Source organism: Larimichthys crocea, unplaced genomic scaffold (assembly GCF_000972845.2).
Source record: "Larimichthys crocea isolate SSNF unplaced genomic scaffold, L_crocea_2.0 scaffold456, whole genome shotgun sequence".
In the NCBI taxonomy this organism is placed as follows: domain Eukaryota; kingdom Metazoa; phylum Chordata; class Actinopteri; family Sciaenidae; genus Larimichthys; species Larimichthys crocea.
In genome coordinates this window covers 4718-22514 of record NW_020855938.1, presented here as the reverse complement: position 1 = coordinate 22514, position 17797 = coordinate 4718, and the positions used below count along the sequence as shown (strand labels likewise).

The 17797-nt window shown below is 38.7% G+C and overlaps 1 protein-coding gene and 1 long non-coding RNA gene across 8 annotated transcripts in view; one reads left to right on the top strand and one right to left on the bottom strand.

The window, feature by feature from the left end:
* The window catches only part of nrg1 (neuregulin 1), a 34314-nt gene extending 17810 nt beyond the window's left edge, over nt 1-16504 (top strand). For 2 of the 7 annotated variants that reach the window (XM_019264317.2, XM_019264307.2), the window contains exons 4-7: nt 4844-4943; nt 6304-6457; nt 6558-6679; nt 13250-16504. In XM_019264317.2, the coding sequence (XP_019119862.1) occupies nt 4844-4943; nt 6304-6457; nt 6558-6679; nt 13250-13889 (1016 nt within the window). In that variant the 3' untranslated portion in view covers nt 13890-16504. Of the gene's footprint in view, nt 1-2665; nt 2690-4840; nt 4944-6303; nt 6458-6557; nt 6680-10158; nt 10360-13249 lie in introns of all 7 variants that reach the window. The other 5 variants (XM_019264313.2, XM_027276583.1, XM_027276582.1 and 2 more) reach the window with 4 other exon arrangements.
* LOC113745105 (uncharacterized) lies at nt 679-6305 on the bottom strand. Its single transcript, XR_003461981.1, has 2 exons — nt 6200-6305; nt 679-3222 (listed from the first exon to the last, which is right to left on the bottom strand). It is a non-coding gene; the product is annotated as an uncharacterized LOC113745105 (long non-coding RNA).
* Nucleotides 16505-17797: the final 1293 nt, after the last annotated feature.

Below are 17797 nucleotides of genomic sequence, written 5' to 3'. Positions count from 1 at the left end.
TTTTCATTGTTTACACTCCAAACTAAATTATAAAACAAGTTGTTTGTCATTGCCTTCTAAAATGACCCACACAATATGAGCTTTTTCTTATGAACTGCCATTACTATCATTAAGAATTAGATTTAGGCACCAAAACAACTTGGTGATCATGGTGTGGGTTTAAAAACAAGTTGTTCATCATTCATTGTTAATGGCAACCAACAGTGACTGTTAGCAGGAGATGGGCTATGTCAGTTTCTGGTGTCAAAGTCAGACACATTATGCATTTTACCATTTACATGCACTTTTTTTCTAAGAGGTTCACCAGCTCTTTAACAATGTCCACTTCAACAATGTCCAATCTCGCCCACAAGGTTGCTTGAAGTGCTGAGTTTTTTCTAATGAGGAAAGTCTCACTTCATAGCCAATGCTCACTGCAAAACATCAGCAGCAGTGTGCTTTTTTTTAGATGGCCAGTGTGAAAACTGTTGTGACTCTTTCAGAAACAACGAGACAACAGCACCACTGTAACCCATTATTTTCAATAGCTTGTGCCATGTCATTATGACTTTTTGCTGTATTAAGCAAAACAAAGTGTGCAGCTCTAAAGGCATTGCATACAAAGGGCCTTTAAATGAGAGTTTACTTTGCAAATTGTTTTAATCGTATTGTTATAATAAGTATAGTATATTATTTTTTAACCAATCAACATACTGATAGATTGAGTAAATGAGACCTGAGTATGTGTTGGGAATGGTGCATGATCATCATAGCATGCTAAATTTCAAGTGATTGTTGAGTGTATATCTTTGTCCCACTAACTGTCTGCTATGACAGTCTAGAAATGCAAGGACACTGATGTAAGTGCATGGATCAAGCCATGTCACTGCTTTAGTGGTGCCTAACAGTTGGATACATAATGTATTATATTTTCTTATGATCATTTTAGATATTACATTACAGGACAAAATTTGTTTGAAAAAAATAAACTGGTGTTGTGATAAGTATACTTTCACCAGCATTTTAAAGGTACAGGAAACTAAACTTGTGTTAAAGGTTCAGTGTGTAAGATTTAGGACTAGTGGTGAAGTTACAATCAACTGAATACCCCTCACCTGACTCCCTTCTAAACTTGTAGGAGGAATTACAGTGGCCACAAAATGTAAAGGCTCTAGTCTACTGTAACATGGCAGTGCAATATGATCAGAACAGGACCCGTTTTCTTTGTAGATTTTAAGAGCTGATTCTAAGTTAATGAAAACACAGCTATTCATATTTTCAGGTGATTGAACATGACATAAAAAAATATGTTATCATTTTCCATGCAAATTGATCCCCCACTGGACACACTGAAACACACTGGACCTTTAAAGCACTTATTTTTTCACTTCCTGCAAACACTGGAGTTCAAAACAGTTTGTCAGTGTTTTACCAGACATATACAAAGCAAATTTGAAATGGGGAACACTGCCCTCACCCAGATGTCTTGTTTGATGTGTGACAGTCATGAGTGTTGAGAGAATTTGGACAATTCCTGTACCTACTTACAGTAAATGACAATGGTAAATTTGGTTTTCACTATAAAATATCAAAGGAGCTTATTCCAAGTGACAGGAAGAGAAAATGTATTATTTGGGTGAAGCATCAAAACTGGATAAAAAAACAAAACTGAGGTGGCAATTAAATGTGTGGAGGAAGTGGGGGCTCTGTGTCACAGTACTGTAAAGCATAGCAGTGAGTGAGTGCTCTTTTCAAAGGAGAAATGAAATGACAGAAATATATTTGTTACCTACACATTATACACTTAGAGTTAGAACATTTGGCAGAGTTGTGCAGTAATGCTTAACAACTTGTTGGTATTATTAAGTTCAATTCTCTCTCTGCCTCAAGACTGGTGTAAGTCAGTGTATGTTGGTTGATGGCTGTGTAGCACATCTGACTCCGGAGACCAGAGTTTGCACTCCTTCACAGATCACAGATTAATGTCTGATACTGGATAAAACATATGTGATGTCAGTGATGAGCATACACACACTTTCCATTGGGTTTCCTGTTATGTTAGTAACTGTAGTTATGGTTGTCCAGTGCTCATCTGGGTCAACATTTGTGTGTTGCCATAGAAACCAAATTTATTCGCAGTAACACATTCTATGAAGACCACATGCATAGCATGTTATGGAGCATTCATTGTGAATTACAATGCATCCATAATGCTTTATTACTACACTCATCAACTTTCTAAGGCACTATATTAACAGTCAGGTGTGTTTATAGGTGAGTGTAGGTAGTCATAATGTGTCCCCAATCATTTAACCTCTAGTCAAGAGCATCTGTAAGTCACATTTATAACGTTTTATTCCAGAAAGCTTTATGTGTGTTAATGAGTGTGGTCATAAATCATAATGAATGCATTAAAATGTACTTTGAATATCCTTACAATGCACCATAGATGTAGTCGTCATTGAAAGTGTTACCATTTAGGTCAATTTGTTTCCTGTACCTTTAGAATACCATATTTATATCATGTTTATATAAACGGTCTACTATGTATAAGTTTCTGTATAATGACTTTTGATAGTGTGTCCTTAATCCATTAAGCAAAATCTGACTACATATCTTCTACTTAAAAAATATTACCTCATCTGTAAAATCCAATTATCTTTTTTTCATCTTTCTGCACTGACAGAACATCTTGGGATTGAATTTATGGGTATGGATTGTTTCTTCCTTCTAGTTGCAGATGTAAGACTCTAAGCTTAAACCCTACACTAAAGCTAGTTTTATCTTGCCAGATGAAGGGATCATACAGCCTTGACCATGAACACAAATGAAATATCACATTCGGTACATATTTTAGTGATTAAACACCAACACGTCTACATTATTTATAACAAAGCACTGTGTGCATTTGCAAACTGTAGTTTTGTGATCTAATGTCACATGTGCCTCAACAGTCAATGCTGCAGATTTATTTGAGTACGCTATGAAGCCATAGAGGCTGTACATTTCTGATGCTGTATGTTTACATCCCTTCAGCTCTCCCCCCTGCACTTTCTGTTGCAACCAGTGTTCAGCATGAAACAACAGATCTCCGTCTTAAATCCATCCATCTTCTGCCATCTACCTTCCTGTTTCCACCTCCACCAGATGTCTTTCCAACTGTTCCTTATCTTGCCTCTTCCTTAAAGCAGCACTGTAGTTACTGCCTCTTCTTATTACACTGAGTGCAGGATCAACTTGTTTCTGCAAAAATGACAAAATTAATTTAGCCTTAATGTTACACATTTAAATCACACTGTTATTAATTCATGTTAATATTTTGTTTCACTTTCAATGAGACTAGTTAATTAAAATTGAATGCAACAGTGTGTGTGTGTGTGTGTGTGTGTGTGTGTGTGTGTGTGTGTGTGTGTGTGTGTGTGTAACATCTAATTAACAAAAGCATCAGGACAGTTGACTGCTTTAAATATACTGCATGGAATCTGCTTATATCAAATTTCCCAAAAAAGCTTTGTTATGCTGGAAAACAGGAGCTCCAAAATGCCCAATGAGAATCAACATAAGGAAGGATCGAAATCTTATTACAGCTTCTGATGTCCTAAAATTCATAAATACCAGAGCAAAGGCAAACATAACAACACTGACAACAGAAGACAATCTAGATAAGTGAAAGAAAATAGAACAGGACAATGGATGTGACCCAGGGAGGGATCATACAATATCAAAATCTTTAACATTATATTGCTTTGAAATGAATATAATTGTTTTCCAGGCAGGCATCTATTATTTGTAAGATGATCCACCTCATTTAACTCTAACTTGTTTGAGAGGTGCAGCATCCCTGAAAAGACAATGTTTAAGATTTTTAGGATGATAAAGAGAAGCAGGAACCAGAGTGGAGAGCTGGATTTAGTATATTACATGCTAGAGCCATTTCTCTCTGACTGCTGACTGAAGCCCTGTCAATACAAGATTTATGAGCCCAACACCAAAATGTACATTTAAACATTAAAAATATCTGATGTTAATATATTGGCTAATAATCTCCAACATAAAGACAAACTTAAACATTTCTCCAGAATCCCTCTAAACTTGTTATATTAAATAACTGTGGCCAATCTATGAAAAGAGAGAGACATAAAGTATACACTAACACCTGCAATAAGCTAAAACAGGGCCCCCACACAAAAGTGAGTTGGAGCATGAACATCATGGCTTCTGCCTTTGCACCCATCCACTCATTCCATCCAGCCCCTGAAAAAATGGAAGCCCAGCCCCTGAAGAGAAGTGTTTGTTAGGCAGTGGTTTAACAACCTCTTACTAATGTTTACTAAGAAATGGCATGTCCAATTAACTCTTAAGTCGTACAGTTGTGATGTCAGCACAGGTCAATGATGGCACTGACCCGATGACATCACTACAATCATAATGTGACAAGACTATTAAAATCCATTATGGGAAGTGTAGGCTAAAAGTCAGAATATCTTGACCACTGCTACACCTTTGACCATTCTTTTTAAAACTCATTAGTATGCAAACGTTATGAAACTAAATCACTGGAGTACCACTTAAAGCATGAACACACTAAATCATAATTATCATGTTTGGCTGCTATAAAAAGGTAATGAGGGCCAGCTCTGTGTCTCCCAGCTCAGATTAGATTTAAACCATATCAATAGTGCAAAATATGTTCTGATACAATGATAAATTTGGACTGCTGGTTGCTGAAAATGTAAAAACCTCCATACAGAGCTTTTACTTGTTTTGGTTTATGGCTGGAATGGTCTTTATGTATGAGTATATGTCTGTCTGTGTGTTATGTAGATGTGAAGTTTTAAGAATGGACTGTCCTCTTTTTCAGAAGCTGAGGAGCTGTATCAGAAACGTATTTTAACAATATCAGGAATCTGCATTGCACTCCTAGTCGTTGGAATCATGTGTGTGGTTGCCTACTGCAAAACAAAGTAATTCATGTCACATTTTTATGCTTACTTAAACTAAAATGTACACTCCATGATTTTTTTATAGTGTCCAACAGTGCCCCAGTCTCCTCAACTGTGACTGTGCTGTGTTTCAAAATATCAATAGTTTGTAAAGTAAACGCTTTATTATAGCACGTAGCAAAATCAAATCAAAATGCACATTAAAGAAAAGACAAAAATAACAAAACGTGAATAAATGTTGAGATTAATGAACCAGGGCATACAAGCATAAATGATGTGTATGTTCTATAACCTGGGAGCCAAGAAAACAAAAGCACAAGCTAGAAACCAGGAGGACACTTTGTTTTGATCCCCTTAAAGGCTAGCACTTGGCTAGACTGTTGAGTCTTACTGGGAAAGAAAGTCTTCATTAGTAATTACATAACAGAATTTTGAAGTAATTGTAATTGTACTAGAGATTCATGGCTTAAACAATGATAGACATTATGATAACTCTCACTATAGATGTGGTCTTCATAGTGTTACCAGCGTTACAAAAGGGATGCTGGATGCTTAACTTTAACTAGGAATCTATAGAAGCCCTAAGCAGTCATACATTCATACATTTCATTATCTACGTTTTTCTTTTAAGGAGTTAATTTCATTTGAGATCTTGAGTTATTAATGTCATTATCTTGAAATAACAAATGTTATTCTCAGATAACTTTCTTGATATCTTGAGATAATAAAACTTTTTCTCAAGATAATGACCTAATTAATCTGAGATCTTGAGAAAACAAATTAAATTAACTCATTATCACAAGAAAATGGAGGAAATAAAATATATGAATGCATGGCCACTTAGGGCTTCTATAGAAATCAAATAAGGTTTTGGGTATTTGTTTTTGTAAACCATATTTAAATAAGATGAACATGTTTTTTGGGAGGAAAGACAGACACTTTAGTTTTATTATACCTATAATTAAAGACTGTGAGACATTCCAGCATTGCTGTCTGACAATTATGTTTTGATGTATTCAGTGATAAGTAAGTGAACAGAGTACAGTAGAGAGTTTCCAGGCTCTCACAAATACATAAAGCTGGACATCATTCACCAACCAAAAAAAAAAAAAAAAAAGAAAAAAAAAGTGCTGCAAGGAAGTTTGGGGATTTGTGGCGCTATTGGACGCTATAACATGACAGTGTAATCTATACTGACCGCAGTACAGAAAGAAATAATAATTATCATTACTACAGTCAAGCCAAAATAACATCAGATAAAATTGGAGTAAATGTACCTTTTTTTGGTACATTTGGAATCTTCCCCCTCTGTTGTTCTCTGATAAGTTGTCCAGTTGTGATCTGGGCTGCTTCACAATTTAATTTGTTTCTTTAATAACAGGAAGCAGAGAAAGAAGCTCCATGATCGTCTGAGGCAGAGCCTGAGGAATAAGAGAAACAACAATGCCAATACTGGTATTGACCCCAACCTAGCAAGCTCAGCCAGAGGACATCAGATTTCTAACTTACCTCTTCAAGATTTGCAGCATATAAATGTATGCTAAACTCATTGGTATCAAATAAAATGCATGAAAACCTGTTAAATCTGTACACTCAAATCAGTTGTCAATGTCTCTTCTATTTCTCTCTTTAAAGCAATGTAATGGGATGGTAATGCAGCATGCGACTGAGAAGGAGACAGAAACAACCTTCTCCACAAGTAAATATGCATTATCTGCGCATGAAGCCACTACATTCACCCACATCTCCAGCCAAAGGTAAGAACGAACTTGAATTGTATTTAGTTTGATAAACATGGTTTGGTTTTAATCAGTTAGGGCTTGGTCTAGCTTTGGGGAAGTGATATAGAGGTAACATGGATAACTCAGATGGCAGACATTAAACAGTGACTACTAATTCATTGGGTGTTTTTGTGAGGACACTAGGAAGGAGCCACTCAGTCAGCTACAAAACTAAATAAAGTAATTCTACTTGTTCTTGCTGTGGTTTCTGTGTTATACTGATGCAGTGTTTGCTGCTGCCACAGAACACTGTTTAGCACAGCTCAGAATAGCTCAAGGCCATAGAATGTGAATACCTGCAAACTCATAGTTTTGCACGCTCTAATGAGATCATCTATAACTGACCAGTTATAGATGATCTCATTAGAGCGTGCAAAACTATGTGATAGACCTTGTTACTTTGAATATAAATAATGTTTATTATTATTACTACTACTACTACTCAGGAGCCATTTTTAAAATAATGAATCAAATCAAGTGGCCACTTGATTTGATTCATTATTTTAAAAGACACAGGTTTTTCCAGACACTTGTGTCATGATAACACAGGAACTGACCCAAAATGCAGGTTCAGACAAAGGTTGGCAAGAGAAGGGGATTTATTTGTGACGTGGGAAAAAAGGAGAAGGAGAGGGTCCGATGATGAGGTGGAGGGAATGGCTGAGGTGAAGCAGTGGGTGGAATAGACGGTGGAGGCACGGAATGTGGGCTGTCCAGAGATGGTTGGTGGAGAGCAGGCAAGCAGGTATATGGCAGGAGGTGATGATGGTGGACCTGAGCACAAAAGGATCAGAGGTTAGAAACAGGCTAGGAAACCAATGGGAAACACAAAGAACAACAGTTAAGGAGGTCCGAATGTAGACTGCCACAGTAGCTGAACAAACGATCTGACAAGGCGTGGGAGTATGCCAGGGTTTATATGCAGTTGAGGTGATGAACTGGTGGAAGGCAGGTGAGCTGAAGAATGGCAGGTGTGCTTCATCTGTGATTATCCAGGAGGGACCAGGGAAATGTGCCACGCCCACAACACACAAAAACACAGAGACTAACAAGGACAGAGACTGACAAGTAAACACCAGAAACACAAGGATGGGGAAACAAGGGGGAACACAGGGAATCAACAGTCACAACTGCCATTGTGACATTTGTACTGGGGTTATATGTTATATATTTTGGCTGTGGCTGTGGGTATGCCAAAAAAAAAAAAGTCAATGCTCAGCCTCCTTTTCCATTTTTGCTGCAGTTGCTCAAGTGTCCTATTTTGCTTTTCATAATGTGCCACACATATTCACACAGGAGACACTACCTGCTCTTTTAGAGTAAAACTTTGACCAAGCACCAAATTCACAAGTGTATATATATATTTACAAACAATAAAGTTGATCAGTTTCAACATTAAATATCTGGTTATTGAACTGTATATAGATTGAAGTTGCATTCTGTTTTTGTTTCCGTTTTAGTCGGTGACCAAACTTTTTTGGATTTACGTTTGTATCAAAGTTCAATTGTGTAAGATTTAGGTTGAAGAATATGGCAGAGTTGTAAGATCAGCTTTCTCCCCCCCCCCACTTCCTCTATGGAGACTAGGGGTTAGTCCAGGTGCCACTATAGTGTCATAGAAAGTTTTAACTGTCCTGCACACTCCAAAGGACCTCATTCTTCTCAGCAAGTGAAGGAGACTTTGACCCTTCTCGTACAGTACATCTGTGTTGTCCAACCAGTCCAGTTTATTGTAAAGGTGAACATCCAGGTATTTGTATGCTCCATCCATCTCGATATCTAACCCCTGCATGTTTACTGGTGTGGACTGATGTGTGTTCCTCAATCACCATCCTTCATCTTTCTGATGTTGATGTGAAAAGTGAGAGTTGAGAGTGCACCAGTCGACAAAATCTGTGATGACCCCCTCCTGCTCGTTTCCTTCTGGTACATGCATGTCCAGCGATGGTTGTGTCATCAGAGAACATCTATTGGTGATAGCAGTCAGTGTTGTGTCTGAAGTCTGATGTGTACATGCTGAAGAGAAAAGGGGAGAGCACCTGACCCTGTGGGCCCCCTGTGCTGCAAGTCACCACATCAGACACAGTCATGCAGACTCACATACTGTGGTTTATTGATGAGGTAGTTGGCGGTCCCCTTATAACTTCCCCCTAAGCAGTGATGGCAAAAAACATGATTTTCACAGTGTCCAATGTTTTCCAGGTGTGAGAGGGATCTGTGTATTAGGTGGATGACGGCATCATCAATGCCTGGTTAGTAGGTGAATTGTAGGGAGTCCAGATTTGAGCTCACCAGAGCTTTGAGCTGGTTGAAAATGACACTCTCCATAGTCTTCATCCATTGAAAGTGACAGGTTTGAAGTGGTCTTTAGTAGTGGAACTATACAGGAGGTTTTCCACAGGACTGGAACTCTGCTCAGACTGAGGCTCAGGTTGAAATTGACCTCAGAGAGCTAATCTGCACAGTCCTTTTGCAGTCAGGACCATTGCCATCCAATGCCATCAATACCATAATATTCATGTTTTCATTAGTGTATAATCATCTGAAAATAAGAGTAAATAATACTGTAAGAATCCTTTTCATGATTCTTACAGGGAAGCAGGTTATCTTCTACGGAGTCTTCCATGTTGAACCAACATGTTTCTACAGTAGCCCAGAACAGACAAACCAGACACTGGCTTTAGAGAATGCCTTTTGTGTTTTTCGTGAGCTTCACAGCCATCATAGTTTCTACCTACACACTGAGAAAGGAAAATTAGAGGTGTTGTCTGTTGTTCTTGACAGCCCTTACAATAGAGGCCTATTGGCCTGAAAACAGCCTGCCTTTCAAGTGCTGATCAGGGATATTGTGATGGAGCCAGGTCTCTGTAAAGATATGGACAACAGTCTCTAATTTTCCACAAAGTAGTTGGACTTATTTCCTCATTTTATTATCCTGTGACCTGACATTAGACAGGAGTACACAGGGTACTGGAACTGGAATTGGGAACTGAAAATGGCTTTGATCCTATAATTTTTTCATCGTTGTATTCATCGTGTATTTCTATCATAATACTGTATGTGCTTCAGCAACAAATTCCAAAATCATAAATTAAAACAAATCTAGTAAATATAAGTGAAGTTGAATAATAGAAATATTTATTAACATGAAAACTCCAACATTCTTTATTCCACCAATGTCAGTCTTTGCTGTGCCTCCTGTGCACCAAGTCATCCTTAACTGTAAAAAACAGAAAAACATATTACTATGGTGTTTCAGCCATTGATAAAGTCATCAAGAATGGGATAAAACATTTGGGCAGGCTAAATCCTGATTGGATGAACATACTGTATACTAACAGATTAAAGAGCAGTTTCATTTACTGTATAAATGATAAAAAATTTCGTTATGTCATGGTCCAGAGGCCTGTCTCAAACCTGTCTCCATTTAAACGACCCCCTCCCTGTCTCTGCAGCTGGAGTAATGACTGGAGCAACAGTGTTCTGTCTGATACTGAGTCTGTCTCGGTGATGTCATTGACGGACAATAGCCAACGTGCCACACAGGGCGGCCGGGGTCGTCTGAATGCCACTGGTGGTACCAGAGACTTAATTGCTCATTCAAAGAAGTGCCGAGACACACCCAACTTCGACAGGGACTTGTCTTGAAGTACAAGGTAACTGACTGATTAATTTTAACAAACAAAAACTAAGAAGAAACTGAAACTGACAACAAGAAAACAAAGACATACAGTATATAAGCAATGAAAATTTATATACGTACTGTATATGTATGTATATAAAATATATATTGTGAGCCAGTGGTCTACATCAAATATGAAAGCTGCTCCCATTCATTCTCCTAGTCTTCTAGTGGTCTGTGGGTAAAAGCTCTTCCTGAGTCTCTCAAGGCTCCTTCCTGATGTTAACAGCGAGAAAAGGTCGTTATTTGGATGGTTGGGGTTCTTAAATAATCTCCTAGTCTTATGCAGATATATACTTTAGGCAGGTAGAGCACTACCTATTGTTCAACAGAACAAAACCACTCTGCAGGATGTTGTGTTTGGTGCTGTTTCCGTACCAGACAGCAATGTTTTGCATCGGGATGCTGTCAATGGTGCTGGAGTAAAAATTCCTCAGGATTTATGGAGATACCCATAATTTCCTCAAGTGTCTGAGGTGAAACTGTCTCTGTCTTGCCTTTCTCACCACAGAATCAGTATGTAGTGCCTGGGTCAGATCCTCTGTGATGTGGACGCTGAGATACTTCCCCATTTATATAAGGGGTTTCTGCCCTGCTATCATCTCCTTAGTCTTGCTGATGTTCAGGGGTAGCCTGTTGTCTTGACACCAGTGGGTTCAGGTTCTCCACTTTCTTCAGATATGCCTTTTCATTGTTTTCAGTGATCAGTAGTACCACATCAAACTTGACAATGGTGTTGTTGTCAAATGTGGCTACACAGTTGTGTGTGTGTGTCCAGGTTCCAAACACAGCAATGGGTTGCCAGGTGGGATAGGGTGGTGTGGAGGATATGTCCTGGGGAGGCTGTGGCTCAGAGGTAGGGCCTATGTTCCAGTTTGCATGTCGAAGATACTGAACCCCAAATTGCACCATCGGTATGTGAATGGTAGACTAGAAAGGCACTATATAAGTACAATCCATTTACCTGTTCCTCTGTTGATCAGTTGGGATGGTAAGTAGTACCAGTACTTGGTCCAGTGTGCTGGGTAGTGAGGAGCAGATGTAACCCCTGACCAGCCATTCAAAGCACTTGATTGCCACTGGACTCCACCAGACTGGACTTAGAGATATAGGGCAAGTGCCTGTGTCTTGGTCTTTTCTGTCAGGAAAACTGTAAAGGTCGCTCTGTCAAAGACTCCATGAACGTAAATTATTTGTTTAGTTAGAATATGATTTATTTGTTTACAGAATATGACTCATTTTAACCTGAGCGAATCCAAGTACATGTATGTGAAGCTGACTTATTGTGTGCTGTGCTTTTTTTGGGAAAGATACTGAACCACAAATTGGTCCCGAAGGCTGTGCCATCAGTGTGTGAATGTGTATGAATGGTTAGCTCCTCACACTGATGAGCAGTGTATGAATGTGTGTGAATGGGTGAATGAGATATGTACTGTAAAGCACTTTGAGTGGTCGGAAGACTAGAAAGGCTATATAAGTACAGTCCATTTACCATGAGTACTAGGGCCCTGTCAAAAGCAACTTTCACTGATGACTATCTATCCCAAAATTTGCTATTACCCTCTATCTCTCTAAATCCTGTTGATCTACACTGACCTGTGATCAGGTGAACGGTGTCTGTTCGTATGTCTGTTTACACACTATATGACTTTGCGCCGGGTAAGGAGAAGTACGTCACTAAGTCACACACCACCAACTATTTTACTGATTTTGGTGAAACTGGATCATATTTTATGGAGAAAATGTTTTCTGGTTTTCCCTCTGATGTCCTCCAGGTGCTCCGCCTCAACTCTCTGATTTAGAGTTTCCTGTAGCTGCTGTTAATTTTAGCTTAGTCTGTTAACTGAGCTGTGAGCTCAGAGCACCAGGGGAGTGTTAGTGTTTGTACCACAGGTGATTTGGACCCTGGGAAAAAGTAGAGGATGTTTTGAGGCCCGAAGGTTGGGGGAATGCTAACCAGAGCTGGGCAAGTGGGCAATGTAACCAGATTGCTGCCGGACAAGAGTAAATGTGGGACTGTCTTTTAGTGGTTGGTGAGAGCTTGGTGAAATAAAAGGCTGAAAGATGCCAAGCTGGGCTGACTGCTATTGGACTAGTCAGTAATATTAGCTGCTGCTGTGTCTGCTCTTGGTGACCTTGTTCATGTTTGGCTGTTAGCAAAGTTGTCGACTTGCTAGTTTCTGATCATAAGTAATGTAATCAGAACAAATACTCAAGTACAGCTGTCCATATTTACCACTGTGGGATTACACTACACAACAAATTGGAAAAATACCAGTTTTACATAATGTTGGTTTAACTGCCTTGTTAACCCACTGTCATGTTCGTTGCAAACAAAATAAACTGCACCAAAACCATCTTGGTTAGTCTTTCCACTGTTCCAAAAAATAAATGTACAGTTACATGTTCAGGCTATGCAGTTGTTGCTTTCTTCCATTCTCTGATGTTACAGGCTTTATGCTACTGGGTTAGCTTGCTGAATGGCTCTGTCTCAGAGGCAGACCATTGAATTGGGCGTTTAGCAAGGGAATTAGGGTTGAATTAGCAAAATAAAATTACATTGATCACCCCTCAAAAAACATTTGGTGGGATGATTGCTCTTGTCATTATAAATGTATTTCAGTTTTCTAATTTTGATGTTCTGACATGAAACAGAAAGCTGTTGTAACTTCAGTGTGTATTGCTCTGTCTTTAGCATCTGTATTTCAACCCTTCTCTTGTCTTTTGTCTTACCTTGCTTACACAAACATATCACCTTTTCCTTCTATTAACCAGACAATGACGTTTACACACTCACATATAAACAGTGCACATGAACATCTTTCAAACAAAGGTGTAAAAAATCTTTATGATGTCTGTTGCAGGTTGGTATCTGCCACAACAACTCCGACCCAGCTGTCTCCGGTGTCCCGGACCTCTCTAGCAACTCCAGGGTCTCCTTTATCAGACATGTCAGCTCCCTTGTCAAGCCAGGCCTTCTCTGTTCCATCAGTGGCTTTAAGTCCCTCTGGTGAGGAGGAGTGCCCCCTGCTGTTGTCGAACACACGTCAGCCAAACAAGTCTTTGAGCCGAAATGAACAGAAGAGGAACTCTGCCCACTTTAACCATGGCCATGAGGCCCATAGCTTACCACCTAGCCCATTGTTTACCATGGAGAATGGTAACTATCAAATCATAGGTGATCATGAAACCACAGCTTCCAGCCATATGTTCTTAGCTTCACCTGAGAAGCTATGTCATACAAACAACAACATTGACTGCAGCACCAAAAGAACCACCAATGCCCATTTGCTGCATAATGTAGAGTCCAGTGGTGTTGGCATGCTGGTGAGCAAAACAGAGGAACCTCAGGGGGGACACATGCCCTGCATCACTACAGATAGCACTACAGCCTTGTTGTTCAGGGCTATGTATAGCCGCAGGACTAACCCAGCATCACCAAATGATGACCTGCAAGCCAAGTTATCCAGTTCTGCCACCAAACAAGATCCAGTCGCTGTGTAAAGAAAAAAAAGAGAAATAGCTGAAAAATAGCTGAGAATCCTTTTATGTTGAGGGGGGCAGGAATAGTCACTATTAAACCATTATTTTCTATAAATGATTTGCTGTGTAAATGAAATGAAACTTTTATTTTAGTGATGTAGTAAATAAAGAGTTTTATAAAAGTGTACAAATGTGTTCATGTCTTGTAGGTAAAGTGCCATACACTAGTATGTAGCAATGGTTCACAGTATGTTTCAGTACAGAAAAATATCAATGGTGCCTTTCTGTTTGTATGCTTGAAGAACCTGCAACATTGCATACTGGGCCTTGTATTCACCATCTTAATCTTCCAGTTAACAATCAAAAATAACTTGCTGGCTGCTTTTATGTCCTGCAGTTGGAAGTGCCCACTGACATGACAGTTTGATAATAAAATTGTGTTCAAGGTGCATGCTATGTCGGTAAATGCTGTGATGGAATAATCAGCAGTTTGTGGTCAACTCTTCAGCCACTTAAACTTACTGATAGATTATTTGCTGTCCTTTGTACAAATTATCAAATTATTGCCCTGTCTCACTTAGATTTGTTTCTGAAATACAACACTGAACACTTGGACTGAATTAATTATCTCATTAGCTGCATTTAATGAGCGGTGGAGAAAAAGTTAGAGATCATGTTTTTATTTGTCACTGTCTAAATCCAGTATCCTGCTGGTGAATTAATATTGTAACTGTTAGATAAAGGTGCAATCAGTAAGGTCTTGCTTTTTGGCATTACTATTTACCACCATTTGCTAATTACAATGTATATGCTTAACATAACCCTGTAGATTAATGACGTAAAGTTTGCATTAGGAATAGATCTACATAATTCAATTTTAGCTTTATGTTAACAGGATGCAGTATTGACTTGAATAGGCCTAAATATCCTGAATATGTCAATCTCAGTCTCAGTTCTACATTTCCTGTAATGCTCAAAAGTATCATTTGTAATTCAAGGTTAATTTCTTTTATGTTGGCAGGTATCCACCTCCTCCCTGAGTACAAACTGACTGAGTTAAGGTGTTTCCACCAAAAACATAAATACTAGCATGAAGACCAGCACTTCTCTATTTCTTCAAGAGAACACTCGATCACAGAATGATATTACTGATTGCATCTTTAAATGAAAGAATATCCACAAAATGTGTACAGAATGGAAGACTGAATATATGCCTAATCTTGTCCTTCATGAAGACATCCATGTGCTCTTGAATAATGTATTTTGGGAATTAAAGAAATTGTTAAATATATTCATGGTGGTTAACTGTTTAAATTTGTTTGTCATACCTCTGCTATGAGTTTTTTTTTTTTTTAAGTTTGCTTTTTTTTTTGCAACAAGCTCGCGCAGACTCACTGTGTGTGATTTTAAAAACAAGATTGGTTTGTTCATGTCTGCTAACATGAGCATATTTATGAAAAACTGTCACTACTCAAATAAACAGATTTATGAAAATTAATCAAAACAATCATTATTTGACTCTGTAATTAACCATTAATTAATAGTTAACCATAGTTTCTTCAAAGATTTTTATGTAGACTGAGCTGTCAGCAAGCATATGAGTAAGTATGACAGCTGCCCCATAAATAGTGCTTTAATGGTGGCAATACTGTATTTTTTTTTTACACTGAGATGATTTATTTAGCAATTCTTGTTAATTACAAACATCAATTACTGTTCTATAATATATACATTTATATTTAAAAAAAACATGATTTAAAGATGTAAAATATAAATAACCATTTGTTCCACATGGTTATTAAGATGAATAAGTATTTGCATATTTTGTCACTTGTATGCTTAAATAACTCACAATGCATTGCTTTTAGGTCCAGGAGTGTCTTCAAATGATGTAAATACACCATGAAAACCTTCACCGCTGTTGTTTCTTATTAAATATTGAATCATATCTGAGTTTTGTGCTTCACAGTGTCAAAATATTTCTGTTTTCACTTTTAGCTCTTCTGTGTTACCACTGAAGAATACTATGAAAATCTGAATAAAACAATTTGTGGATCATTTGCAGGCAAACAGGTCACACCATAATGCAGATGAAGTATACACTGTCATAGTATACAATGGGTTGATCAGGCTTAATAAGCTTATTGTGTATGCTAGTTTACATTATTATTATTTTGGTTCTTTTTTTTCTTTTTTTATCTCAATACCCATTACATATCCATCATACCAACTAAAAAATGGGAAACAGCAGCAGTTTAAGAATGAACGGAGCTGCTTCTTTCCATACCTCCATGCTGTCCACTAACTCTGGCCTAAGAGTACCCATCTGCAGGCAAGATGGCCGACAAGAGCCCCGCCATATATCCAATCCATATCGGAAGTCCAAAGCGGAAGTAGTTTCAAAATAAAACAAAAATAAAATAAAATAAAAGCTTCAAAACATGCACGTTTACACCACTGTATAGTTTACACATAACACATTCCCGTGCATTCTGTACATATTTATCGTAACATATAATTGACTGGTTAATTGTCCCGCCCATACGTAGACACCGCATTGTTGAGCGCTGAATCGTACATCGACGTCGCCGCCATTTTGGATGTGGCAAAGTAGAGCGCAGCCCTTAAGTTGCAGAGTGGCAACACACGGAAAAAGCTGTGCAAGAGTATTCTTACACGTGCGGTTCTCACTTAGCCAATCAGGACGCAGAACACAATGCGCGTCCTGATTATATATATATATATATATACACACACACACACACACACACACACACACATGCATATATATATATATACATATACATTTTTGGTGCCTATTTGTTTTCCATATATATTAGTGTGTGTGTGTGAATGGGTGTATAAGAGACATTAACTTAAAGCACTTTGTAGAAAGGCGTTTTATGAAGTTCAGTCCATTTCCTGTTATTAGTTTACGGGCAGATCTGCCACATTCAATATGGCGGACGCGTTAACGTATCGCAGCAACGGACCAACCTGCTCAAAGAGGCGTCTATGTATATGTCTATGTCTGGGAAGAGCTGAGATTATTGAGATTTTTGAGATTATCTCTGGACAATAAACACCACATTAGTACAAAATCCTGATTTTCTCTCTAATCATAATATTTGGTGCTCCACTGTAGATATTAGTCTGATGTTGTGTAACGTTTAACTGTTAACTATTGAAGTGAAGTTATATAGCGCAGGGCATGGAGTCTATGTAAAGAGAGCAGTTGTGTTGTTGTTCACTTTGTTGATGATTTCTTTAGATAAATATTCTATGAAGGCTTTATTGATTCTATAAGCATGATTCTTCTCTCATCGATCAGGACTCTGGACCGGACTGACTATAGACATTAGGGATGTAACGATACATCGTGCCACGATTAAAATCGGTACAAATGCGTGACGACTCGCATCGGTTGACAGAAAAAATGAATCGCGATTCTTGGCGAATGCGAGAGAAGTAGGATATGTTCTTTTTCGTCTATTTTTTAATTAGAAACAGGTTACGTTGTGGCTGCAGCTTCAACTGCCGCGTCTGCCTTTCCGTGTCACACACACACATACACACACACACACACACACACACACACACACACACGCGCCAGTAGTGGTACGGCGTCAGGCCTGACTGTACTGTAAATGAACCATAACACGATCCTCCAGGAATTCACGATTTGCAATTTGCAACTTCAACGCAACTTCAGTGAATCCCCGTGAATTCAGGGGTGTTGCAATTTAACCAATCACCGCAACTTCTCCGCGACTTCCGCGCAGTCTGGACGGGGCATTAAACTCGGGCAGGGACGGCCGCACGGTGCGGGAGGCTCATTTCCTCCGAGGTGGTTCGCCGCGACCGGCTCTGCGTTTACAGCGCCCGGACCTCGCCGTTTCCCGGGGCCGTGGACTCTCATTAAAGGGTTA